Raw genomic sequence first — 27,108 nt, 5'->3', positions numbered from 1 at the left:
TTTTCATTTCAGCTGCAGGATAGAATTAATGATTTAGAAAAGGAACGGGAACTTTTAAAGGAAAACTATGATAAACTTTATAACAGGTAAATCATGATTCCATATGTTCTCTCCTCTTGTTTGAGATCTTTTCTATCAAAACATTGGATATCAGAATACCTAATATTGATTAAAGAACTAGCAACAAATGATTGCAAGAAATCTATATATGTTATAAAAGAAAAATAAGCTTTTTTAAGAGATTGGTAATAAGTTCTTTAACCTGAGCAGCAGTCTGTTACTAAGAAAACCATATCACTTTGTTGTCAGTAACAACTGCTATCATTTATTGAATGCAAACTAAGCTAGCAGGCACTATGCTAAATACTCTGCATACATCGTTATAAATTCCTCACAACAACTTGGAAATGTAGGTATTATTAATGCCCATTTTGCAGACAATGAAAATAAAACAGAATTAAGTAAATTTGCCTATGTTCGTAAAGCTGGGAAGTAGTAGAGATTGTATTTGAACCTCTTTTGGTCTCTCCAAGCCCTTGTTTCTTCTGCTGGGCTACCCAGCCTATTAGCTTCATGTGATTCTGTTGGTGGAAAGCGAAGGTATTCGCTTACAATTTTTTCTATTTCTTAAAACAAAAAACACACGCATCTTTATCTTAAGATGAATTTTAAAGAGCTGCTTTACTTTTCTTTTTTTATCTGCTTCATAATTATGGTATTTTAAAAATTAATCCCTTCTGGTAATGTTAGAAACAGAATTCTACTCTACAGCTAAGTTTACTTAAATGATACAGATGTGTGTGTATTTTTAAGTCTTTTCAGTGTATGATACTGATAAATGATAAATACATGTTTACATGAAAGTAAATTTTATATATATTGAAATATATATGTTAGAGCTGATATTCAACAGTTGCTTCTAATTGATCATATTCGGAAACATCCGAAAATAGCCATCTGATCTGCAGTTATATCTTTAACTTTTTAACTATGTTTTACGTTTGATATGTTTTGCAAACTAAATTTACATTTTATGAATTAAACAAATTATACCGAAGAATGTAGGGAGAGGCCTTTATTTTGATTTACTTTGAAAAGATAACTAAATTAATGTTACGCATCATTCCAGAGGTATGTATCATGTATGTTGCTTATACTAGTGTTGATTATATTTGCACAGGGGCTCATTATATTAAGAGTTACCAATAGCGGTTTGAGACCTCAGTTAGAGTAACGTCTTGAGCTCTCCAGCAAGGATGGACTGGCTAAACAGCTTTATGTGGAATTTGCCTTGCGCCCCCTCCCAGATCATTTGGCCTCAGTGCTTTGTTCTGGTCCCACTCTCATCAGCCCCGATTAATTTTACCTAAAGCATTTATTATACCTCCTATTTTATGGTATTTCTGTCTCTATAGAACAATGCATAGGTTTATAGTGATATATACCTAAGTAGATAGTAGTTGTATGTTTGAAATTTTAAAATTTCATTATATGGAGAGATCACACCACCACCATATTACATGGCAGAGAAAATAATGTTATCCCCATATCTTATAAATGAGGGAATTGAGACTCAAGAAAACTTAAGAGACTTGTACAGAGTCACACAGCATTGCTGAGACTCCAGTACAGGACTAAAACCCATTTCTTTTGACTCTAAAACTTGAATTTTTTTTTCTCTGTGCCTATCTCTGATTTTAATTGTAATGGAAAATTGTATATGCAAAGGGAAACATTCATGGAATAACAGGACTGTCACACATTTAGAAATTTTTATTGATTTATATTTATCTTAACATCTTGTAATTTCGAGTAATTTAACATGGTCTTAATACATGAATATAAGTGCCATTTGGTCATTACTTATACATTTTCTACTTCCCCTCAATTTGAGGATTTACTGAAAGTACTTTCTTGTAATAAAAAACATTAAACTTAGTTGGGAATAATGCATAAATGAAATTTTAAGAAAGACATGTTTTTCTCATATTTAGTTTATCACCATGAAACTTTATCTTTCCATATTAGAAGATGATCTAAGAGTGTAAATCTGACTTTGAAAGGTTTTTATTTTTAATGTTTTGCATTTGAGCAGCCTTTTTTTTCCTGTCACATTAAAAACAGACTTCATCATGCTGCTTACACTTGAATTTTGTGTGAGGTGTATGGAAGTAAATGTGTATAATGAGTGTCAAAACATTTGTGTCAAAAAAAAATGTCACTTAGGTACAAAACCCGGCAAGCACATGTGATAGTAAATAGAGCTGTAAAATTCTCTAATACAGTTTTTTAAATATATAATGTGTTTTCAGAAGCATAGTTGGAAAAACTCTACAAAAATTAACATCCTCCCCAAGATTCTTTACAGCTCTTGTATTTCATGGCAGTGTTATTCATCATTGCCAGTAACTAATGCTCATCACAAACTACATATATTCCCTGTTTGGTTAGTCATAGTGATAGCATGTTTTTAAAAGGAGAGCATTTGTTTGTTATTCAAAATTGGCTAGTTTTCAGGAGAAAAATGTGATGTGCATATTGCATTCTCATCTTCCTTTTTCAAATGATATTTTTAATGTGTTTATTATTTGACATATGACATATTAGAGAATCATCTGGTAAGGTAAAATCTTCATGTTAGTATTTGGTATGAGCCTTTTTTAATACGTTATAGCATGTTTGATACTATGCCAAGAAATAAGTATAACTTTAAGAAATGTTCATTTAAAAAACTCAGAATAAAATTTTTGCAATTAAGTCTTTCTATTTGGTCAGAGAGAAATTCTATACTATAATATAGTACAGCTGGGTCTCATTTTTGAAGTTAGTATATAGTTTTAGGGTGATATAGCTGATGAATGCAGTAGTCCTTCAACTATAATGTATATCAGTAACTTGGAGAACAATAAAATGGAGGCTTCACCAGCCCTGTGAAACCTCCCCACCTTCCCTCCTCCCCATCCCCCAATACCATCCAATTCAGACTCAGTCAATTTGAGTTTGAATCCAGAGACTCTTGTTAAAGGTGATTTTAAGGTATTAACTCCCTGAGAGACACTCATCTAATAACTATTTAAAAGAAGAGTTGGTCCAGTTTTTGAAGATGATATTAACTGTTTTAAGAATTGGATGATTCAGGTTTTTACAATGTGATAGCCATCTAATATCCAAAATTTAAGCGAGCACTGCTGACCACCCATAGACTCTCTGTGCTCCATTTCTGTAAAGCAGGGGTCCCCAACCCCCTGTTAGGAGACAGGCCGCACAGCGGGAGGTGAGCGGCAGGGAGCGAGTGAATCTTCATCTGCAGCTCCCCATCGCTCACATTTCCACCTGAACCATCCACCCCCCACCCCTGTCCGTGGAAAAATTGTCTTCCACGAAACCAGTCCCTGATGCCAAAAAGGTTGGGGACCGCTGCTGTAACGCGAACACCTGTCCCCTACAATATTCTAGGAGACATGAAAGCGCCTATGATCCTAAATGAGCACTTTGTGCTTCCCAGAAATCAAACTGAGTACATTTGGGGCATCGTTTTTCCTTTAGTAAGTGAAATATCCCCATGTTAATATGCATTTAATTTCCACTAGGCCTAACTAAGGTACCTACGGATTTCTTTATGGATGATTAGAGCTTATTCTTCCCTATCTCTCACATTAGGATACCCTTGAACATTGGAATAAAAGGAATTCATTCTGTAAGATAAAAGACCTTAGGGTGGAGATGAATTCTTCAACTCTTTTTTTATCTTATCATGTTGTTGATCGAGGGTGTGTATTTACAGTATGCTGACCCATGACTGCCAATGGACATGCCAATGACCACAGGAACCAATGGGCATTCCACTGCAGATTGATATTTTATCACTCCAGCAACATAATGTAACAATGAAATGTGCACAAAGACCAACTATGATCCCCTCCTCAGTTGTCACTGTAGGCAATGTACAAAAACATTTTCATGAATAAAAGGTTCTCAAAGACTGTTCTCATATGCAGATTTAATCATGTACACAGCCTCTACAAAGAAAATGGAGCCAGATGTGGTTTACCATTTATAGTTACACAGATGGCTCCAAGCATAGAGGAATACAGTAAATTCAAAAGGAATTCCTCATGAAACTCCAGTGGAATGTAATCCTAAATTTAGAGGGAAGATAGCAGTGGACTAAATTCAGAGTGACTTATGCTGATTTACACTAGTATTTTGTGGGTTTGGAAAAACCAGGCTGCTAAATTGTTCTTAATTTAAACACATACAGCTTCTGATGTTTCTGCCAGATTAACTGTTGGTGATCTTTTTTGCTGGTACTAATGCTGTTGGAACACTACTGTTTCTAATTTTTAGCGGCTGATATAATGTATGGTTGTGCCTATTTCATCATGCTAATTTTTTTTCCGGGTAGTACATACTTTTAATAATAAGAGACACACACACACATATACACTCACATGTGTATATACATGTGTATGTGTTTGGTATATATACTTTGAAATATATTTGTCCTTTATCAAAAAATGAAAATGTAAGGGAATATTCTTTACTTTAGTATTTAAAGTACATATTTGGATTTCATTTAAACCTAGGTAACTCTACCTTTGATAAAATTAGCTTAAAACATTAGTATACCAGATCCATGTATTTTTTTAAGGTTCCATACGCGAAATGAGAACACTGATTGAAGAAACAGATGTCATATTTAGAGAAACTTCTAGAATTCCATTTATTTTTAAGGTCATGTTATTTTAAATGCAATAGAAACATTCAGACTGTAAAAGAAATATACAGTTTTTTGTTCTTTTGAAAGCTATGCCTCCCAGAAAAGTATCTCTTTTGGACTAAAACCTCAGACTAGCTGGGAGCAACATTAAGGGCAATTTTCAATAAGAAGTTTCTTTTCCATTTACTTCATCATCAGTACAAAACCAGATTTTGTAAATTTCTGGTTCCTTTACTGGGTTTAAAATGAGCAGAAGGGTCAAAGCTGCTGATAATTATTCAGTCATATCAAGCTTCACAGCTAATAGTTTTCTGCTGAAGTACAGATCAAGATCAGTTTTTCCAAAACCTGGCTATCACCTGGGGAAAACTATGAATCCCTGGGCCCCAGAATCTGCATTTTTAACCTAGCACCAGTGTTTCACGTAGGCCAGCATGTGGGAACCACTGGCCTAAACGAATGTTTACTGTATAGCTTCTGCGTACCATTTAGTTATTTTTCAGCTGATTCTTCCAAAATCCCGGGGCTGATCATTAGTAGATTTTCATGATAGTTTAAACTGCTACACTTTTATTGAGGAATAATAATTCTATCTACATCATCCTTATCAAGGTGTTCTTACTGGGTTTTCACCCCAGTCATGCGTTATGAGTAAAACCGTTTGTTCTTAGCCTATTGCTGTTTGCTTTTTAGGACAAAAACTGCATGATCATTGCTTCTTAATATCAGAATCGCCGTCTTATAATTCAAAATGCTATCATTTTGTGGCCAGTATTTTGTAAATATGCTATTATCACAGACTCTTTAAAAGTTTCAAATTCTGGAATTAAAGATCAGGTGGGGAGTCCCTTTTCTCTGTATTAGGGTTTATTCGTGGTAGGGAATGGTTTTGTCCGATGTCTGCTGCTGAGGTTTGGAACTGTGGATTCCTCTGGAGTATGTACAGTATCTGAATTCCTTTACTAGTCCCACAAAAGCTGCACACTGCCAACTTCTCTGACTTTAGAGCTCTAAATTAAGGCCAGTTCCTTTGCTCATCCCACAAACTCTTTCATGTTGCCTAACCGCAGCCTGAGAAAGGCGCCTTGGTTTCAACAGCAGCAGACCAGCATATGTTTACTTAATTCCTAAGACATGATGACAGTGGTCTCTGTGCCACTAAAAGCTTTTCTCTTTATTATTTTCGGTTGAAGCTGATTTCCAAGCTCTCCTTGCCTGTCACGTGTGTTTTGCAGTGCCTTCAGTGCTACCCATGAAGAGCAATGGAAGTTAAAGGAACAGCAGCTGAAAGTACAGATTGCTCAACTCGAGACTGCCTTAAAATCTGATTTAACAGACAAAACTGAAATCCTTGACAGATTAAAAACTGAAAGAGGTACATGTAAAATGACTACTGACTTACTCGTTTCAGACATGCGTGTTACTCATTGTTATTCACTGACTTGATAAGTACTTATTACAGCGCCTGCTGTTTTGCCAGGCACCTTGCTGCGTACTAGGGACACAGCCTATATTAACAGTCATCCACTTTTATGAGTGTATTGATTGCTCAAAATTTCCCTTTACTCAGCTTAGCGTATATGCCAAAGGAATTATTTTTTTCTCAGAGTTACTCTTGTTCAGGTTGTCTTTAATTTGTTTAATTTTCCTGAATTTATTCAAGAGTCAACAAGTGTTTATTAAGCACCAGTATGTGCTAGGCACTATTCTAAGTTCTGGGGATACAGCAATGAATAAAACAAAGACCTGGTCCTCATGCAGCATAAATTCAAGAGGGAGAAACTGACAGTAATTAAATAAATATGTGATACACTAGGTGGTGGCAGGTGCAGTGGAGAAAAATAAAAAGGCAGTGTAAGACAGCCGAGGACGGCAGAAGTCTTGCTTGGCTGTTTTTGATCTGATAGTGAGATGGCTAATTCTGTTCCGTGACAGAGAACTTAAATAAAGAAGCCTTGTCAAGATGTCCCTGCTAAAATAATAATCATTAGTAAGTTACATGTTATGAGTCCCAGATCTCACCTTGTCTCACAGAAGTAAAATAATTATATAATTAAAGTAGATGTCTGCTCTACTATATTATACACACATATACACACAAATGCACAATCAGGGGAGTGAATTAATTGCTTCAAGTGTTGCATCTGTTTGCTCAGCCAGTAGGTAAACCCAGCGATGTGATAATAAGGTTGCTCCTTTTGACACTTGCAATTCAGTTGCATGAGAACACGTAAAAGTTTAATGCAGACTCAGTTAAAAAAACAGTTACATACCTAGTCAGTACTCTCTATATTGATTTAGATCACAATGCCATATTTGTTAACTCTAAGATTTTTTTTCCCATTTTAATATCTCTGAAATTGGGAAGCATCTTATAGGTGATAACATTTTTTAAATTATGGTGTAACTTTTTTTTAACATTTTAAGAAGTCTGAAATTGGAACACATCTTATAATCAATGGGGTCTTAATTTCAATGAAATATGTGTACAATATTTATTTACCAAGTGGTTTAAATGATGACAGACAGTTTATGAAATTTTCTCCAGAAGACTGTGAGTAGAATAAAATGATATGATTTCTGACTGGGTGGATATTTTAAAGTTTTTATGTCAAAGATTCTTAGTTCCTAACTTTAATATGTAGTGTTGAATACCTAACAGAGTGCTTTGTTTAGTAGTTGCTCAATAAATTCTTCCACCGACGTGGAAGGGCTCTGTATTTCCTCTCTCTTTTCTTTCTTAAGGAAAGAGAAATGAAATAAACCTTTCTTGTTCCCGTGCTTTCTGTACTTCCCTAGATATCAAAAGTTCCAAAACTCTTATCTTTACACATTTGAATTGGTCTCTGGTAAGAAACTCTTAAGAGGATAGAATCTTGGTGGTCTTTTAAAACCTGTTTATTACTGTTGGATTAAGTCTGGGGGTTCTTTTCAGTCCCACAGCCCTCAACGTAATCACTATTAATATTTTTTATATGTCCTTCCAGAGTTGTTTCTATATGTATACATACAATTTTATAATGTGCTTTTTTATTTGCTGTATTGTGAAATCGTTCCTTCAGTATAAATATAAATTCGCATCATCATCATTTATAATGGCTGTCATAGTTTTCCAGTGTGAGGATGTACCATAGATTGTTTGTTTAACAGTCTTCTATTGTTGAATTTTTAAATAGCTTCAGCTTTTTTAAGTACCCTGAACATCTTTCTACACAAATCTTTACACATTTATCTGATTATTTTCTTAAGAAAAATTTCTAGAACTGAACCTTTCTTTTTAATGCAACTATTATTTTAGTTATTTTTGCTTGCATACCTGAAATTTACAGGTCTAATAATTTCAGTTTTTGTTTCTTTGTGAAAATGTTAAAATAGATTATAAGAAAAATAATACAGCCTTTAAACAATTTTTTCCAGGAAAATACTAAACAAAAAATTGAAGTTGTCTATTTAAGGAAATCTTTTAAGATTTAGAAAGTTGCTTTTTTGTATTACAGATTTCAAAATTGTTTAATTTTACTTTGAAGTCTCTTCACACATTTACCTTTTCATGTATCAAGTGTTCTCTGCCAGAAGATGTTTCCCTGGCTTCTTGTAGTCATTCATCTAACTGGCAAATTATTTTTAGAGAATACTCACCTCTTTATTCAAGGTACAAATTAGTTTCAGATTGTGCGAATATGTGGGGGAAGGATATGTAAATGCAGTTTGCATTTGGTTAATGCTTAAATTAACTGCATGTGTTTAAGGGCCTGCTTTTGAAAGTTCCTTTCTATCTTTAGCTGAAATGCATAATTCAGCATAATGCATATGGTTATATTGATCACAGCTGAAGATATTAGCACAAAGGAGCTCTGAAAATTGTTTAGTTGAATTGTTCTCTGCACTCTGCTTATTAATGGTGTGCTTGAAGAACATAATTTTAAAAGAGTGAAATGTTATCTCATTTGAATAAAATGCTGTTTAGCTTAACCTGCTTTTTGTCAAATCATAGGTAAAGAGGTTATTTTTCATCTTGTACAGGGTGCTTTGATTTTTCATATTATAATTCAGCAAGTCTACTTCCTCTTTGAACTATAATGTCTCCATACGTTTTAAAGTCCCAGGAGTGACATCCCCAGTAAACAGTTTAAGAAAGGAAAAATATAGTAGAGAATTCTACATAAAATTCAGTAGAGAGAAAGTTACTGGTGCTCAGTAATATCTTCTCCCACTAATAAGTTATTTTCCCACTAATAAAGCCCTGGTTTTAAAAATACCAGGTAAGTGGGAACATAGCTGTTGAACGAAAAATCAGAAAAGGAAGAAATATTTGAGTAAGTTTATTTATACCAGTAGCGTATTATTCTCAGGACCCTGCTCTGAAAAATTGAAAGAATAGAAGACAGCATAGGAATAATATACACTGCGTCTGGATGAAGATGGAACGGTCATGTCCTTACACTTTTGGTTCCCCTCAGAACCCCTAAAAGTTTCACTAGCCAGAGAAGGAAATTACATTATCCTCAGGACCTTGGTTTTACTTCTTGCTGACTACATTTACCTCCTTTTTTGTTACCTAGTCATTCTATCTGGATGTTGTTTTAACCTAATCAACATCAAATAAAGGGTTCCACATTCTTACTCTACTCTCTAACCAAAAAAGCAAATTTATCTCATAAGAATTCATATTTATTATTAATCCTAATTTTTAGTATAGAGATAAATGTTTGATCTTTACCTTAAATGTTTCCAAGTATTGTTCACATTTGGAAATTCTTTCATTTATTTCACTGAATATTAGTAATTTGTACTCTAGGATAACCTTCTAACCTCTTATCAATAAGAAAAATATTTACATATTTGATATTAAAATGGCTCTACATACCCTAGGGTAACTTTTTTTTTTTTTTACTTTTTAGTTTGCCAGAAGTATGTTATATTAAAAATATTCAAATTTAGTTCATTTCTTCTTAACTGTGTAATTTACAGTTTTTACTTGTATATAGCATTTATGGCTTGGGAGCACAAAGCTTTATAAAAGTCCGAAACATATTTTTGTATAAAATGCAGTCAGTGTGCAAATGTATTCATGTAAAGAATTCTTGGCAAATATGTTGATTTCCCTTTTTTTAAGAAAAGGAATGATGATCATAAATCTTTGTGAGCAGGATGAAATTAGTAGAGACACTTTGGATATCATGGTTTAGAGTCAGCCCACAGGGAGCCCACAAAGGAGAATACTTGACCACCACAACGAACTCTAGTAAAGAAGTACACTTAAGAACATAGGACTAAAGAGTAGATTTGTTAGCTAGCTATTATGCTTTCTTTTTTTTGAGTTAAGCATGTTTAATGCAGAGAGTGAAAAATTAGTCTCTCTATGGATTTGCCGTCTTCTGTAGGTCTATCCTATACGCCTGCTTGTGGGTCATGGCAAATGAGCACATAGGCAAAGGTAACCTATCTCCATTCCTAATTAATAGTGTGAACTCTGTGAATAAAGAACACACATTAATTATTATTGATACTACCATGCATTCGTTGAGAATCCATTTCTCCTCTCTTAAAAGATTTATTAAAAATGGGGTTGATTATAATTCCAGAGTTATTATCAGAAATTATCTTGTTTTAATAAAAAGACTTTATGCTGAATTAGGAAAAGATAACTCAAGGAAGTCAATTAGAAAAAACTAAAAGAGAAAAATTTTTTTTGCATGCCTTTCAGGACCCTTAATAAGTAAGTAAAAATCATAGCTTTAGAAACATATTTTCATAGGTATTTTAGACAGAATGTTCCTTTGAAGTTCCAGAGGCCACAATTTCCTTATATTAATACTGTGAAACTAAGTCCTAAGTTTTTGATAAGCAAGTGAATCATATGGTAGACACATGATAGTGTTCATTTGTTCCTCATTCCCCTGCTGCCTTAGTCTAAGGTGCTAGCTCAATTTCCTCTCTGGCCAGAACAATGCTAGATTGAGCTTGGTGTGTTTCATGAATTAAGTCAATTTAAAATGTGTTCTTATACCTCATTCTCACTTACCTTTCGAATTGTGTCGACTTCATTTTTAAGACCAAAATGAGAAGATCATTCAAGAAAATAGAGAACTACAGTTACAGTACCTGGAACAAAAGCAACAACTTGATGAACTTAAAAACTGCATGAAGTTTTACAACCAGGTGAACTATTTTCTCATTTAGGAAACGAACTCCAAATTTTTATCTAAATATTTCATACGTAAAGAAAACACTATACCACAACGCAAAAGAATACAAATAGATAACTTAGTTTATTAATTCATGGTATCTTGCAGTTTATGTTCCATGAGGGTAATCTACATAGTTGGAATGTCTCTTGCACTTTCCATTGTGAGCTTTTACTTACTCTGTCTTTTGCAGGAGAGTGATATTAATGCTGATGAATTGAGTGAAGCTCTCCTGCTTCTAAAGGTAACTTTCTAAACTTCATCATGAATTTCATGTCTACATATAACTGTTTCAGCATAATGATGACCCTTATTGTAACCTTTATACTTGGAGAATGAATTATTCAGGAAAAGTGGTCAGGTGACATTTAGTTACAGCATATACATATTTCATAATGACATCAAAATTACATTAAAGTAGACCTCAAAAACTCTTATTTAAAGCACTTTCCCCAACTGTAACAAACATTTTACTTTTATATGCCCCACTATAAAACTAACCAGCAGTTTTCTGTCCTAAGAGACCTTGGTGCACCCTATTATCTTAAGTAAAATATTGAATTATATATGTCACCAGAAGATATTTTCTAGTTCTAGAATATTCTGTTATTTACAAGAAGACACAGAAAGTACATTTCTTTCCTTTTAGACCATCATGGTATAGATTTTAATCAAATGAAGAATAGAAATAAACGTACATGATTCTTTTTTACTTCGTGAAGTAATAAACTTTTTTTTATTTCTCTGTAATTGTTCCAAGTGTCTATCCAAATATGTATTCTATATCAGGACTGCTTTATTCCTAACGGAAAATGGAAATATATCTGTTTTCAATTAATGACTGTTTCTTACTATATCCATATTAATTCACAGTTACATTTTAGAAACTCTTGTTTTGGTAATAAAATATGTTTTTGTTTTAGGCTCAAAAATCACAAAAAAATGGAGACCTTTCTTTTTTAGAAAAAGTAGACAGTAAAATTAATAAAGATCTAGAACGCTCCATGAAAGAGCTGCAAGCAACTCATGCAGAAACAGTGCAAGAACTTGAAAAGACAAGAAACATGCTAATTATGCAACATAAAATTAATAAAGATTATCAGGTAATATAATACACTAAATCGGGAGGATAGGTTTCCCATAATATTCTACTGATGATTTACATTTCAAAGCAGTATCATGTATTAGCATCTGTTATGATCTATTATCATGTGTTACCACATGCCTGGAATTTAGCCTTGTATCTAGATACTCCTGACTAAAGAGTTCTAAAACAAGTAATTTTTTCAGTGCCTGGTTTTAGGGAACGAATCATGGCGACGTATTCACCAACGCCGGCACGCTCCGCAGTTGGTCCTGCCACAGCCGCCTGTTATATTAGCTTCTAACAAATGGGTCACCACTCCTTAAGAGGGACCCAGAGTTTTGTGGGGTTTACTCCTGGTTAACGAACACTGCCAAGCATAATTTTCTAAACTGTAAGCTCTTTGAAGTCAGGAAGCAACGGCTTATAGCTCCCGGTATCCCCAGGATCTAAAAAATGCTTGAATCATAGTTGCTTTAACAAATGAAAATGGAACAAATCCTGAGTAATGAAACTTGTTATCTTTATTTTTTTAGATGGAAGTTGAGGTGGTGACCCAGAAGATGGAAAATTTGCAGCAAGATTATGAACTCAGAGTGGAACAGTATGTCAACCTTCTTGATATCAGGGCTGCACGCATCCAGAAACTAGAAGGTACAACGTGCACAATTCTTTGTCCACAGTAACTAGAGGAGTGGATTTTTACAGCAGTTGAAAATGTCATCCAAATGTACACTCACACTTTCTTTTTGCTCTTTTTTTTCCCAATTTATTAACTATAATAATAAGTTACCAGAAAGGCTGTTTTTATCTGATACTTTTCTACTCAAGAATTTTTAGTAATTCCCTACTGCTTTTTGAATTCGGTGTTGCAGGCAAGATTTCAAAGTACTTCATAAAGTAGTACCACAGACTAAATTTAACCACATCATTTCTAATTTCTCTTCTAAGCAAGCTATGTATCTCAGCCAAACAAGTCGGCTTGCTCTTTGTCAGATGCATCTTGTTCGGTCCCACCACCAGGGCTTTGTCTGCTCCATCTGAACCTCCTTTCTACTCTGACTCCAGGATATACCCTTCCCTGCTTCAGAATCTAAGCAAATGTGTGCCCATGCCAGAAAGCTGGCTCCAATTACTGCTAGCCACCCCTCTACTTGAAATGCCCTTACAATGGTTTTCAGACTTTAGCAAGTAAGAAAATTACATGGGGAACTTGTTTCAAAGGTAGCTTCCTGGGCCCTACCCCTGGAGATCTTGGGGTCTCTGATTTGATATATTTAGAAATAATTCCAAGCAATTCACATGCAGGTGTAAGACTGTACTTTGAACAACACTACCTCAGCACTTGCCACTTTTACTCTGATGTACTCAAAAAATATGTTTAGGGATTGTATTCTATACACCGGTGCAGTTTTGCATATTCTCTATGACTGCAACATAATAAGTTCTACAGTGATAAGTACTTTGTCTCTCTTTCATGCTCCCTGCCATACAGTACTTAAATTCAGTGATCTATGCCAGCAGTAATTTTTTTTTTAAGGAATTTTGCCTTTTTTTTTTTTTAATTTTATTTATTTATTTATGGCTGTGTTGGCTCTTCGTTTCTGTGCGAGGGCTTTCTCTAGTTGTGGCAAGCGGGGGCCCCTCTTCATCGCGGTGCGCGGGCCTCTCACTATCGCAGCCTCTCTTGTTGCGGAGCACAGGCTCCAGACGCGCAGGCTTAGTAATTGTGCCAGCAGTAATTTTACACTCTTAAAGATCACTGAGAATCCAAAAGGCCTTATGTTTATATGGGTTATATTCATGATATTTATCATGTTAGAAATTAAAAATGAGAAATTTAAAAAATATTTGGCATGCTAAAATAATAATTAACCCATTACATGTTAACATAAATTACAGTTTTATTTTTTAATAGGTATATTTTCCATACCAAAAAAATAGACAAGCGACATGGTTTTAAATTTTTTTAATTGCTTAACATTTTTGCAAATCTTTTCAGCATCTGTCTTCATAGAAAACAGCTGGGTTTTTATATCTGCTTCTACAGTCAATCTGTTATGATATCACACATCACATAGATTCTGGGAAACTCTATTATACACTTGTAAGAGACTAAGAATGAAAAAGGCCAATAACATCTTAGTATTATTTTAAAAATAGTTTTAACCTCACAGACCTCCAGAACAGTCTCAGGTACCCTCAGGGGTTCCCAGACCACACTCTGAGAACCATTGCTCTAAGTAGAAGGGTTCAGTAACTATCTTCATCTGACTGAACAGGGTTTTCCAAAGCCAAAGAGCAGTGTGTTCCTTTTATTTTAAGTAGTACTCAATAAAAATTCACTTAATGAAATTTTCCTGAATAACAGGGAGGTCACACAGTTTGAGATTTTCATTCCTTTCAAGCCTCACTAAGTCTTTACCAATATATTCTATCTGTGTCCTAAACTCATTGATTGATTCCATAAACATGCTCAAGTTCCTAATGTATCCTAAGCAAAGTGCTAGGCAGTGAGAATACAAACGGAAAAAGCTCAGGTTTTTTCCTCCAGGAACTTGTAAGTTGTGAACAAGTAAGTAGACAGTGATACTTTACTGTGAAGAGTGTGAAGTTAGAAAAATGCAAAAGCTCCCAAGGAAACATTGAGGAGAGAATGCCTATTTATACCTGAAGATTCAGGGAAGACCCCACACAGTAGGTTTGGAGGCTTTAAAGATGACAGAATTCACCACTAAGTAAAAACAATGAAAGGCTTTCCAGAAAGTAAATGAAGCAGGTAAAAATGCCCTAAATGTGAAGCACTGCCATTCGTTTGAGAAAATGCATGTGGATCTGTCTGTTTGGAACTCAGGATTAGTAAATGGAGAAGAACCTGGATTTAAGGCTGGTAAGAACCAAATCCTGAAGGCACCATTTGCCACCCTGATGAGTCTGAACCTTATTAACCTAGAGAAGCACCAAGGAATTTTTAAGGTAGAGAGTAGTGCACCCAGAACTTCATTTTGGAGGTTATGCTATAGGTATTGGGAAGAATGAGTAAAATTTGAAGAAAGGAAGGAATTGGGTTCCATTAATAATCTGGGTAATAAACACTGAGGGTGTAAGTAAGGTAGCATCAGTGGAGATGCAGAGGACAGGGACAAATTTGCTAAAGACTTAGGAAATATTTTTGAATAGCAGTGACCCTACAGATGTGAGGAGAGTAAAAAAAAAGGGGGGGGGAACCTAGGATGACACTGTGATATCTAGCTTAGGCAGCTGGATGAAGGCTAACATCATCACTTGAAATTCAAGGTACAGAAGTAACTAGAAGACAATATGAGCCATTCTGCTTTGGGTATATTGAGTTTGTTGTGCCTATGGGATATCTAGATAGAGGGCTCAGCAAGCCACTAGATGTGTGGGTCTGGAATTGAGGAAAGAAATCTGAATTAAAAATAGAAATATGAGCATCTTCAGAATATTGATAGTAACAGAAGTCATAAAAGGGGTTGTGATCACTAATCATTAGAGAAATGCAAATCAAAACTACAATGAGGTACAGCCTCACACCGGTCGGAATGGCCATGATTTAAAAGTCTACAGATGGGGCTTCCCTGGTGGCGCAGTGGTTGAGAGTCCGCCCGCCGATGCACGGGACACAGGTTCGTGCCCCAGTCCAGGAAGATCCCACATGCCGCAGAGCGGCTGGGCCAGTGAGCCATGGCCGCTGAGCCTGCGCGTCCAGAGCCTGTGCTCCGCAACGGGAGAGGCCACAACAGTGAGAGGCCCGCGTACTGCAAAAAAAAAAAAAAGTCTACAGATAACAAATACTGTAGAGGGTGTGGAGAAAAGGGACCCCCTGTACACTGTTGGTGGGAATATATGTTGGTGCAGCCACTATGGAAAATAGTATGGAGGTTCGTCACAAACCTAAAAACAGAACTACCATATGATCCAGCAGTCCCACTCCTGGGCATATACCTGGACAAAACTATAATTCAAAAAGATACCTGCACCCCTATGTTCATAGCAGCACTGTTCACAATAGCCAAAACATGTAAACAACCTAAATGTCCATCAACAGATGAATGGATAAAGAGGTTGTGGTACATGTATATGATGGAATACTACTCAACCATAAAAAAGGATGAAATAATGCCACTTGCAGCAACATGGATGCAACTAGAGAATATCACACTAAGTGAAGTAAGTCTGAAAGAGAAAGACAAATACCATATGATATCACTTACACCTGGAGTCTAAAATATGACACAAATTAACCTATCTAAAAAACAGAAACAGACTCACAGACGTAGAGGACAGATTTGTGGTTGCCAAGGGGGAGTGGGAGAGGGAGAAGGATGGACTGGGAGTTAGGGGTTAGTGGATGCAAACTATTGTATTTAGAATGGATAAACAACAAGGTCCTAATGTGTAGCCCAAGAAGCTATATCCAGTCTCCTGGGATAAATCATAATGGAAAAGAATATTTAAAAAAGAATGTATATATGTGTATAACTGAGTCACTTTTCTGTACAGCATAAATTAGCACAACATTGTAAATCAGCTATATTTCAAATAAATAAAAGGGGATGTGATTACTCATGAGAATATGTAGACTAAAAAGAGGATAAAAACAGAACCCCAGCAAACTAGCAGAGAAAGAGAAACCCTTAAAGAATAAGAGAGGTAGGGGCTTCCCTGGTGGCGCAGTGGGTGAGAGTCCGCCTGCCGATGCAGAGGACATGGGTTCGTGCCCCGGTCTGGGAAGATCCCACATGCCGCGGAGCGGCTGGGCCCATGAGCCATGGCCGCTGAGCCTGCGTGTCCGGAGCCTGTGCTCCGCAACGGGAGAGGCCACAGCAGTGAGAAGAAGAAGAGAGGTAGGAGGACAAGCAGGGCAGACGATGACATGAAAGCTCACAAAAGTTCACAAAAGAGGATGTGGTCATCAGTGTCAATTAAGCAAAGAACTCAAATAACACAAGGACCATTCAATCTAGAAACTGGTTAGTTACTGGTGACCTTTTCTAGAGTAGTTTCACGAGAAAAATAAGGCAGATGCTTTTTGCAGGTAGTTGAAGAGTGTCTGTTAGATTTGGAATTGGAGACACAAATATACGTTACTCTTTTTAGAAAGTTGGATGTAACATGGCAGGGGAAATGTGTATCTAGAAAGAGATACATCTTCTTATTTATTTTTTGTTGAAATATAGTTGATTTATATTATTAGTTTCAGGTGTACAGAATAGTCATTCAGTATTTTTATAGATTATACTCCATTATAAGTTATTACAAGATAATGGCTGTAATTCACTGTGCTATACAATATATCCTTGTTGTTTATCTATTTTATATATAGTAGTTTGTATCTGTTAATCCTGTACTCCTAATTTGTCCCTCCTCTTCCTTCTCCCCTTTGGTAACCACAAGTTTGTTTTCTATATCTGTGAGTCTATTTCTGTTTTACTTGTACATTCATTTGTATCGTCTTTAGATTCCACATATAAGTGATATCATACACTACGTGCTTTCTCTGACTTACTTCACTAAGTATAATATTCTCTAGGTCCATCCACGTTGCTGCAAATGGCAGCATTTCATTCTTTTTTATGGTTGAGTAATATTCCATTATGTATTACACCATATCTTCCTTATCCATTCATCTGTTGATGGGCACTTGGGTTGCTTCCATGTCTTGGCTATCGTAAATAGTGCTGCTGTGAACATTGGGGTGCGTGTATCTTTTTGAATTAGTGTTTTCATTTTTTCTGGGTATATACCCAGGAATGGAATTGCTGGATTATATGGTAGTTTTATTTTTAATTTTTTGAGGAACCTTCATACTGTTTTCCACAGTGGCTGAACCAGTTTATATTTCCACCGACAGTGCACAAGTGTTCCCTTTTCTCCATATCCTCTCCAACATTTGTTGTTTGTAGACTTTTTGATGATAGTCATTCCAACAGGTGTGAGGTGATATCTCATTGTGAGTTTCACTTGCATTTCTCTAATAATTAGCAATGTTGAGCATCTTTTCATGTGCCTGTCAGCCATCTGTATGTCTTCTTTGGAGAAATGTCTATTCAGGTCTTCTGCCCATTTTTCGATTGAGTTTTTTGGTTTTCTGATATTGGGTTGTATGAGCTGTTTATGTATTTTGGATATTAACCCATTGTCGGTCGCATCATTTGCAAATATTTGCTCCCATTCAGTGGGTTGTCTTTTCATTTTGTCAATAGTTTCCTTTGCTGTGCAAAAGCTTTTAAGTTTACTTAGGTCCAGTTTGTTTAGTTTTGCTTTTACTCCTTGCCTTAGGAGACAGATCTAAAAAGAATATTGCTACAACTCATGTCAAAGAGTGTTCTGCCTGTGTTCTCTTCTAGGAGTTTTATGGTTTCATGTCTTACATTTATGTCTTTAAACCATTTTGAGTTTATTTTTCTATATGGTGTGAGGGAATGTTCTAATCTAGAAAGAGAGATATCTTTTTTAAAAGCAGCTTCTTAGAAATGTAATAAACACATTTTAAATTGCACTATTTTTTTTTTTTTTTTTTTTTTTTTTTTTGCGGTACGCTGGCCTCTCACTGTTGTGGCCTCTCCCGCTGCGGAGCACAGGCTCCAGACGTGCAGACCCAGCGGCCATGGCTCACGGGCCCAGCCGCTCCGCGGCATGTGGGATCTTCCCGGACCAGGGCATGAACCCATGTCCCTTGCATCGGCAGGTGGACTCTCAACCACTGCGCCACCAGGGAAGCCCTTAAATTGCACTATTAAAGTACACAATTTGGTGAGTTTGGGCCTATGTATACACCTGTGAAACCATCACTATAATCAAGATAATAAACATATCCATCATTCCGCAAAAGTAGAAAAATATATATTTTAGTAAGCTGAAGGGAAGGAGCTAGTGGAAAGAGAAATTGACTTTATAGGAGAGAAGATAATAGAGCAGAGGCAAAGGAGCAGTGAAATCTAAATATTTACCTCAGCTGTTCATTCAAGGGCCTTTTTTTTTTTCTTTTTCTGTTTCCCTGGTATAACCTGTATTACCACTTAAGTTGTAATTTTTTTAATAAGTGATGTCAAAATAAATGATAGATTTCTTTATAATACAGTATCATTTACAGAAAAACAGTGTAGTCATAGAATTTAAGATTGAGACTATACACCAAAAGCACTCAGACTTCCTACCACTTCAAAAGCCAGTTTGTATCTTTATATGTCAATACTTTAAAACCTCTAAACTGTGTGTCTTCTCTTGCAGCCCAATTAAAGGATATTGCCTATGGCACCAAGCAGTACAAATTTAAACCAGAAATCACGCCAGATGACTCCGTTGATGAGTTTGATGAAACCATTCAGTTAGAACGAGGCGAAAACCTATTTGAAATCCATATCAACAAAGTAACCTTTTCTTCTGAAGTGTTACAGGCATCTGGAGATAAAGAGCCTGTCACCTTCTGTACCTTTGCTTTCTATGATTTTGAACTACAGACAACTCCCATAGTGCGGGGCCTTCACCCAGAATATAACTTTACTTCTCAATATCTCGTTCATGTTAATGACTTATTCTTACAATACATTCAGAAAAATACTATAACTCTTGAGGTCCACCAGGCTTACAGCACAGATTATGAAACAATCGCAGCATGTCAATTGAGATTCCATGAAATTCTAGAAAAAAGCGGTCGAATATTTTGCACAGCAAGTTTGGTTGGTGAGTACAATCTTATAAACTTTGGCTGTTTGAAGCACTGACTGGTTTATATATTAATATGGTGTTCCACGTTAGTATCTTCTCTCTCAGCATTCTGATATAGCTGCCCACAGTTGATTGGACTCTCTTAAATGTCACTAATAATGTCAGTACAATGGCTATTAATTTTTTAAAGCTTATTAGTGCAAATGTTTATTTACCATGTTGATATCCTTGTTTGATTAAACATTAATTGTAGTACTTTTTTTTTTTTTTTTTTTTTTTTTGCGGTACGCGGGCCTCTCACTGTTGTGGCCTCTCCCGTTGCGGAGCACAAGCTCCGGACGCGCAGGCTCAGCGGCCATGGCTCACGGGCCCAGCCGCTCCGTGGCATGTGGGCTCTTCCCAGACCGGGGCACGAACCCATGTCCCCTGCATCGGCAGGCGGACTCTCAACCACTGCGCCACCAGGGAAGCCCAATTGTAGTACATTTATCAAAGTTTTTTAAGGAGCTTATCATGTTATCACTGTTACTAAGCACTGGGAATACAGTGATCAGTGGTAAATAAGACAGAGCCCCTACCTTCATGTAGCTTACCTTCTACAGGGGAAGATGGGCCATAAAACAAATATACATATCATTAGATATGAAGAAAAATTACCAGAGCAAGAGGCTAAAGAGAGAGATGGAAGGTTGCTAATTCAGATAAGGGCTTCCCTACGGGGTGCCGTTGGTAAAGACCTGAATAAAGGTCCATGTCAGGATCCAGGGGAAGAATGTTTCCAGCAGAGGAAACAGCAAGTATTGTACAAAGGCCTGAGGGAGGAACAAACCTGCCATGTTGGAGGAACAGCAAGGAGGCCAGTGGCTAGAGCAGAGATGAGACTAAAGCAATAGGCAGGGACCAGATCTCACTGTAGAGCCTTGTGGGTCATGGTGAGGTGTTTGGACTTTTTTTTCCTCTGAGTGATGCAAGTCATTGGGTGGTTTTGAGGAGAGAAGTAACGTGATCACACATAGGTTTTAGAAAAATCATCCTGGGTGCTGTGGGAAGAACAGTCTGTATGGGCCAAGCAAGAAAATAGGACCATTATCAGGCTGTTGTATTAATCTGTGGAAAGATGTTGGTGGCTTGGATTACGATGGTAATGAAAGTAGTGATAAGAATTGGTTATATTCAGTGTATATTTGATTAGCTCTTCCTTAAAAACACGCTCATCAATTGAATGTAGAGTAATGAGGGAAACAAAGGAGACGAGAATTTCTGGTGTGAGCAACCAGGACAATGATGAGGCCATTTATCGAGGTAGACCTGGGCAAGGAACAAATTTGAGGAAAAAAGCTAAGAATTGTGTTTGAACAGGTTAAGATTGACCTGCCTATTAGACAGCCAAGTAGAAATGTCACCTAAACAGTTGGATATACTAGTCTGAAGGTCAGAGATAGAAATATAAAAGCAGGATTCATTAGCATACAGAATATATTTTAAGCCTTGGGCCTAGATAATTTCACATAGAGAGTGAGTATACATAAAGAAGAGAAGGTGACCAAGGACTGAGCCTTGGGAGACTCCAAAATTTAGAGTTCAGGAAGAAGAAGAGCCAACAAAGGAAACCAAAGAGTGGCCAGTGAGGAGGGAGACAAACCAAGAGTATACAGTATCCTAGAGGCCAAGTGAAGAAACCTTTTCAAGAAGAAAGGAGGGTGCATAATAGCCGTGTCATGGCAGCAACCTAAATGCCCATTGACAAACGAATGGATAAAGATACGGCACATATGTACAATGGAATACTACTCAGCCATAAAAAGAAACAAAATTGGGTCATTTGTAGAGATGTGGATGGACCTAGAGACTGTCCCACAGAGTGAAGTAAGTCAGAAAGAGAAAAACAAATATCGTATATTAACACATATATGCGGAATCTAGAAAAATGGTGCGGATGAACTGGTTTGCAAGGCAGAAATAGAGACACAGATGTAGAGAACAAATGTATGGACACCAAGGGGGGAAAGCGGGGGTGGTGGTGGGATGAACTGGGTGATTGGGATTGACATGTATACACTGATGTGTATAAAATAGATAACTAATGAGAACCTGCTGTATAGAAAATAAATAAAATTCAATAAATACATAAATTTTAAAAAAGGAAAACTTTTTTAAGTGACCAAGAAAAAAAGGAAAGAGGGTGACTTAGGTTCTGGGGAGGAATTTTATTTTATTGATTGCATAGGTGATATAGTCACATGGTTCAGAAGAGCTTGCCCTCAAAAAACTTAGTGTGGTGGAGAAGTAGACTGGTGAACTGCCGATTGTGCCAAAGCAGTCAGTGCCCTAATGAGGACATCTTTCTTCGTTTCTGCAAAGGAAGTATAGAGCTCTTAAGTCTCCTGGGAGCCTAGAGGAAATCGTCACAGAGGAAGAAAGAGAAAGAGCTGCCTGAGTTAGAAGGCGTACTACAACTACAACCCCAGCAAGAGGGTGTGCAGGGCAGACATGCAAGGGTATATTACATACGGTATAGATTTGGCATAGCTATGGTGTTTTTCCCTATACTTACGGCATGGTAGGAAAATGGGAAGGTGCCAAAGATTTCTCGAAAGTTGAATTCATATTCCATTCATAATTTTGAGGTTTCATTTTGTATGTGTCAGACTACATTGAGTGCAACTTGTTAAAAAATAAAAAGTAGCATCAGAAAGAATCATGGAGTATTTGACTCAATGTTTAGATTTTTCTTTATATTTTAGAAAGATTGAAATATAAACTGGACTACCTCAAACATAGTTTGACATAGTTTTTTAATAATATTTAACATACAGTGGAACTCGTACTTGCAGAAGTAACTTTATTTTCTTTATCTCTGTTATTTGCCAATCACACATCATTTGTGCAAGTCATATATTATTTTACTCAGTATAAAATTTATAGTTTTAATGTATAATACCATTGATGTATTTTTTACTGGTATATATTTTGATTTATGGGACTATTTTAACAGTGAGTTATGTATTGGTTTGTAGGAACTAAAGGAGACATCCCCAATTTTGGCACAGTAGAATACTGGTTCCGATTAAGAGTTCCCATGGATCAAGCAATTCGACTTTATCGAGAACGGGCAAAGGCTTTGGGATATATAACATCAAATTTTAAGGGGCCAGAGCAAATGCAATGGGTAAGCTTGTTTGACTTTACGACCCTTTTATGACACAGAAATTTTATAGTATTTCTTTATATTATCATGCTTTAAACCGAAATCATTTTCTTTCACAGCCATCAAGTGGCTTTTTTTAACTTTTTATTTTGAAATAATCATAGACTTACAGGAAGTAGCAAAAATAGTACAGAGGTCCCGTGTAGCCTTCACCCAGCTTCTCCCAATTATAATATTTTATGTAACTATAGTGTAGTATCAAAACCAGGAAATTGATATTGGTACAGTACTATTAACTAGGCTACAGACTTTATCCAGATTTTGCAAGTTTTTACATGCACTTATGTGCGCTTGCCATGTGCACGACTACTTGTGTGTGTGTGTGTGTGTGTGTGTGTGTGTGTGTGTGTGTGTGTAGGAAGAAGCAGAGTTCGATGCAGTTTCATCATGTGTATATAATCATGTAACTACCACCACAATCAAGATACAGAATTGCTCTTTTACCACGAAGGAACTCCCTTGTGCTATCCAGGACAGTTTCGAAAACGAGAATTGCAGTACGATTATTACACATCAAGTGACTTTCGTTACAATTTCCACTGTTAAGGAAATGGATGGCTATTATTGAGCTTTCATTTATTCTCCTTTTTTCCAACTGTTTCCAACTTCTTCCAAGCTGTTTCATAAACTTTTAGGTTTCTGAAATGCAGAGTAAAATATAAAATGAATATTCTTTTCCTGAGAATTAGAAGTATGAATGCAATTCCTCAGAGCAGCATTTTCCAAACTATGTTTCATGGAGTCTTAATAGCCATATTTCCAAAAGAATTCCGTGATCCAGTAAATGCAGAAAACACTGAATTGAGAAGAATTCAATAGGATCCTTGACTTCAGGGCTTCTCGTGTATAACGTGAATCTCGAGAGGAAGCATAAAGTATACACTTATGTTAAGTAACAAAGGGATAGAATATAGTAGAAACATTTTGGAATGTCTGTTCAAGTCATGATTCTCTTTTTTCATTTGGACCTGCCCTCTTCTAATCCGTGGGGCTGGGCCCCCAGTGGCCAGCTTTACGTTTGGTGATCCTGTTCTCTCCCACTCCACCCAATTATGACTAATGATTCAGGAATATCCACCTGCCCCTAGCTGAGCGAATCAGATTCTGCTTTCTGAGATCAAGAGAAAGCAAGACTCTCCATGCCTGGAACATGTAAAGTTGGGAGCTGTGGGACAGCCATCTGCTACCATGCTAAATGGCAAAGGAAAGAAAATGGGACTGGAAGGAGAATAATGAACAAGCATACAGAGAAAAATGGAAACTAGATGGAGAGTAAATTCCTATAGTTTTCCAGTCCCATTACCTTCCTTAGATACAACCACATTTCTGCTATACAGTTCTATGAAATAACCCTGTAGCCTTATATAAAAGTCTCTTTTCATTGTATTTGCTGGGTGGAATTAGTTTCCATAACTTTCAATTAAAAGAACCATGACTAATATAACATTGATTCCGAAACTTAAAGAACGGCTCCCGTTTCCCAGAGATCATCCTTCTGGACTAGTATTCTTCAGAACACACTTTGGGAAACACTGTTATGGAAAGGGGAATTAGAGATAGAGAAACCACATGATTTATTAATTTTTGTGGTTTAAAGAGTTTTAGACTCCCAGTTTATGGGTTGAATGAGTCATTTACTGTTGGAATTTCAGCTTTTGTGGGTAGACTCGGGGGGAGAAACGGAGCGGGTACTTTCTAAGTCCTTCCACTCAGTCTTCTATAGCTGGATGCAAACGAGCCCTGGGAAAGCAGTGTTGTGATTCCCTTCTCAGACTTCCCCTCTCCACACCACCAGATGTCTCCACCAAGGAGATTATGACTTCGGTTCTGTTTTCCTTCTCTAGTAAAATTCTCTAGAATCAAAAGTTCCAGATGTTCAATCCAGATTCAAAAATGCAGTGAAAGAGGGGTCCCTGTATGGAAGGTAGAGAATTACCTAACACTACCGCAAGGCACTGCAACACTACATTCTTTGTCCCAGATCACATCAGCTATGGAAGGCTTAGCAGTTAGTCAATGCAGGTGTTTGCTAGAATACTTGTGCACTGACTGCCTGAGTAATAGTCCCAAAAAGGGCCATAGAGTAGTTTCTGACCCTGCCTGACAACTCCCTTTGCTCATCTCTCTTCTGAAATGTCCTTCCAATCCAAGGTTTTACCCCTCCAATGTTTATCTCTCACTCTGTTTTCTTGTTCCTTGGCCTCAGGAATCTGCTTCCCCAGATCACATTGGTTCAGGATGAGGGCCAACCCAAATATAACAAAATCATCTCTGTGGGTGGGTACCATCAAATTCATTGGTTTCTCATTTAAGAATGCGATATGATCAGAATAACTGGAATGGTTGAAGGAGTAGCTCCTTTTTTTTTTAAGACATTTATTCAGCATCATGGTCAGACTATTACATTTAGCAATCAACAGTATGGGTGCAAAAAAAAAAAAATCTACATTAAAACCCTTTGTTGGGGGACTTCCCTGGTGGCGCAGTGGTTGGGAGTCCGCTTGCCGATGCAGGGGACACGGGTTCGTGCCCCGGCATGGGAAGACCCCACATGCCGCGGAGCGGCTGGGCCCGTGGGCCATGGCCGCTGGGCCTGCGCGTCAGGAGCCTGTGCTCCGCAGCGGGAGAGGCCACAGCAGTGAGAGGCCCGCATACCGCAAAACAAAAAAGAAAAACAAACAAACAAAAAATACCCTTTGTTGGAATGCTTTACACTTTCCACAGAACAGAAACTAAAAGAACCTGTTATACAATTAGTCACAAATACAGTCCCCGAGGTTTTTTGCCGATACACATGAGTATTGTCTAAAACATGTCTTCTTTGTAGCACCTAGGCCCTGCCACCGCTGTGCTTGGCTGAGTTCACAAATCTCTTATAACCTGTAGCTTCCCTGTCACTTCTCTGGCTCCCCTCTCCTGCTAAGCTTTGTTTCCTGGCAGTAATTAAAACCTGCCACTGCCATAGCTCCTGCTGCTGCTGGAACCACCATAGCTACCTTGGTTTCGTGGTTTGGCAAAGTATTGGCCTCCACCACCATAGTGGCCAGAACTTCTGCCTCCAAAGTTTCCTCCTTTCATGGGCCCAATATTTGAAGGTTGATTGTTGTAACTGCCAAAATCATCGTAGCTTCCACCACCTCCAAAGTGGCTTCCATCGTTACCAAACCCATTATAGCCATCCCCACTGCCACCATATCCATCACCACTGCGGCTGCCACCAAAGCCAGCTCGGCCACTGAAGTTTCCTCCACGACCAAAGGTGTCATTCCCACCAAAACCCCCTCCACGACCACAACCAAAGTTTCCAGAACCACTTCGACCTCTTTGGCTGGATGAAGCACCAGCCATCTGTTGCTTAGGTAGGGCTTTCCTTACTTCACAGTTGTGGCCATTCACAGTGTGGTATTTCTGAATGACAGTCTTGTCTACAGAGTCATGGTCATCAAAGGTTATGAAAGCAGAGCCTCTCTTTTTGCCACTGCCTCGATCAGTCATGACTTCAGTCACTTCAGTTTTCCCGTACTGTTCAAAATAATCTCTTAGGTGATGTTCTTCAGTGTCTTCTTTAATGCCACCAACAAAAATCTTTTTCACAGTTTAGGTGGGCACCAGGTCTTTGAGAATCTTCTCTTGAGACGGCCCTCTTTGGTTCCCCAACTCTTCCATCCACCTCGTGTGGCCTTGCCTTCATGGCCGCATCCACCTCCTCCACAGTGGCACATGTGACAACCCCAAAGCCTCTGGAGCACCTGGTGTTTGGATCCCTCATTACCACACAGTCTGTGAGCGCTCCCCCTTGCTCACAATGGCTCCTCAGACTGTCATCGGTTGTTTCAAAGCTCAAACCTCCGATGAAGAGCTTCTGCAGCTGTTCGGGCTCTTTGGGAGACTCTGACTTAGACATGACGGCAGTGGAGGGGAGAGACATCAACGATGCTTACCTGGCGACGTCCACGGGCAGAAAGGAAGGAGTAGCTCTGAATAAAATTGTGAACTAGGGGACATTTGTGTTGGACCTAACTGCTCACTTTACCTGTTAATTATTAAATAGAATTAAAGAACATCAGATTAACTATTTTCTTGGCTTTATTTGGTTTGAACAGCAATCTCTACATGTATGCTCAGTCTTCTATATTTGCTGCTAATAGCATCCGTACATACGTTCCAGAGAGTATTGGTTTTAAATAAGAGTCGAGTCTTTTACTGGGAAATTCAC

At 37.3% G+C, this 27,108-nt stretch overlaps 2 protein-coding genes across 4 annotated transcripts in view; one reads left to right on the top strand and one right to left on the bottom strand.

The window, feature by feature from the left end:
* RPGRIP1L (RPGRIP1 like) overlaps positions 1-27,108 on the top strand; it is a 99,399-nt gene that overhangs the window by 28,402 nt on the left and 43,889 nt on the right. For all 3 annotated transcript variants that reach the window (XM_030832946.2, XM_030832945.2, XM_060289329.1), the window contains 8 exons: positions 13-86; positions 5,956-6,095; positions 10,776-10,882; positions 11,102-11,152; positions 11,832-12,011; positions 12,529-12,646; positions 19,247-19,699; positions 22,702-22,853. In XM_030832946.2, coding sequence (XP_030688806.2) covers positions 13-86; positions 5,956-6,095; positions 10,776-10,882; positions 11,102-11,152; positions 11,832-12,011; positions 12,529-12,646; positions 19,247-19,699; positions 22,702-22,853 — 1,275 coding nt within the window. The remainder of the gene's footprint in view (positions 1-12; positions 87-5,955; positions 6,096-10,775; positions 10,883-11,101; positions 11,153-11,831; positions 12,012-12,528; positions 12,647-19,246; positions 19,700-22,701; positions 22,854-27,108) is intronic.
* Positions 25,836-26,796, bottom strand: HNRNPA1L3 (heterogeneous nuclear ribonucleoprotein A1 like 3). The gene is given in 2 exon segments (XM_060289330.1): positions 25,836-26,489; positions 26,491-26,796. Coding segments are annotated over 2 exon segments (960 nt in total).

The sequence above is a fragment of the Globicephala melas genome, chromosome 19 (assembly GCF_963455315.2).
Source record: "Globicephala melas chromosome 19, mGloMel1.2, whole genome shotgun sequence".
NCBI classification, from domain to species: domain Eukaryota; kingdom Metazoa; phylum Chordata; class Mammalia; order Artiodactyla; family Delphinidae; genus Globicephala; species Globicephala melas.
The sequence above is the reverse complement of the archived record's forward strand: the minus strand, read 5'-3'. Positions and strand labels throughout refer to the sequence as shown.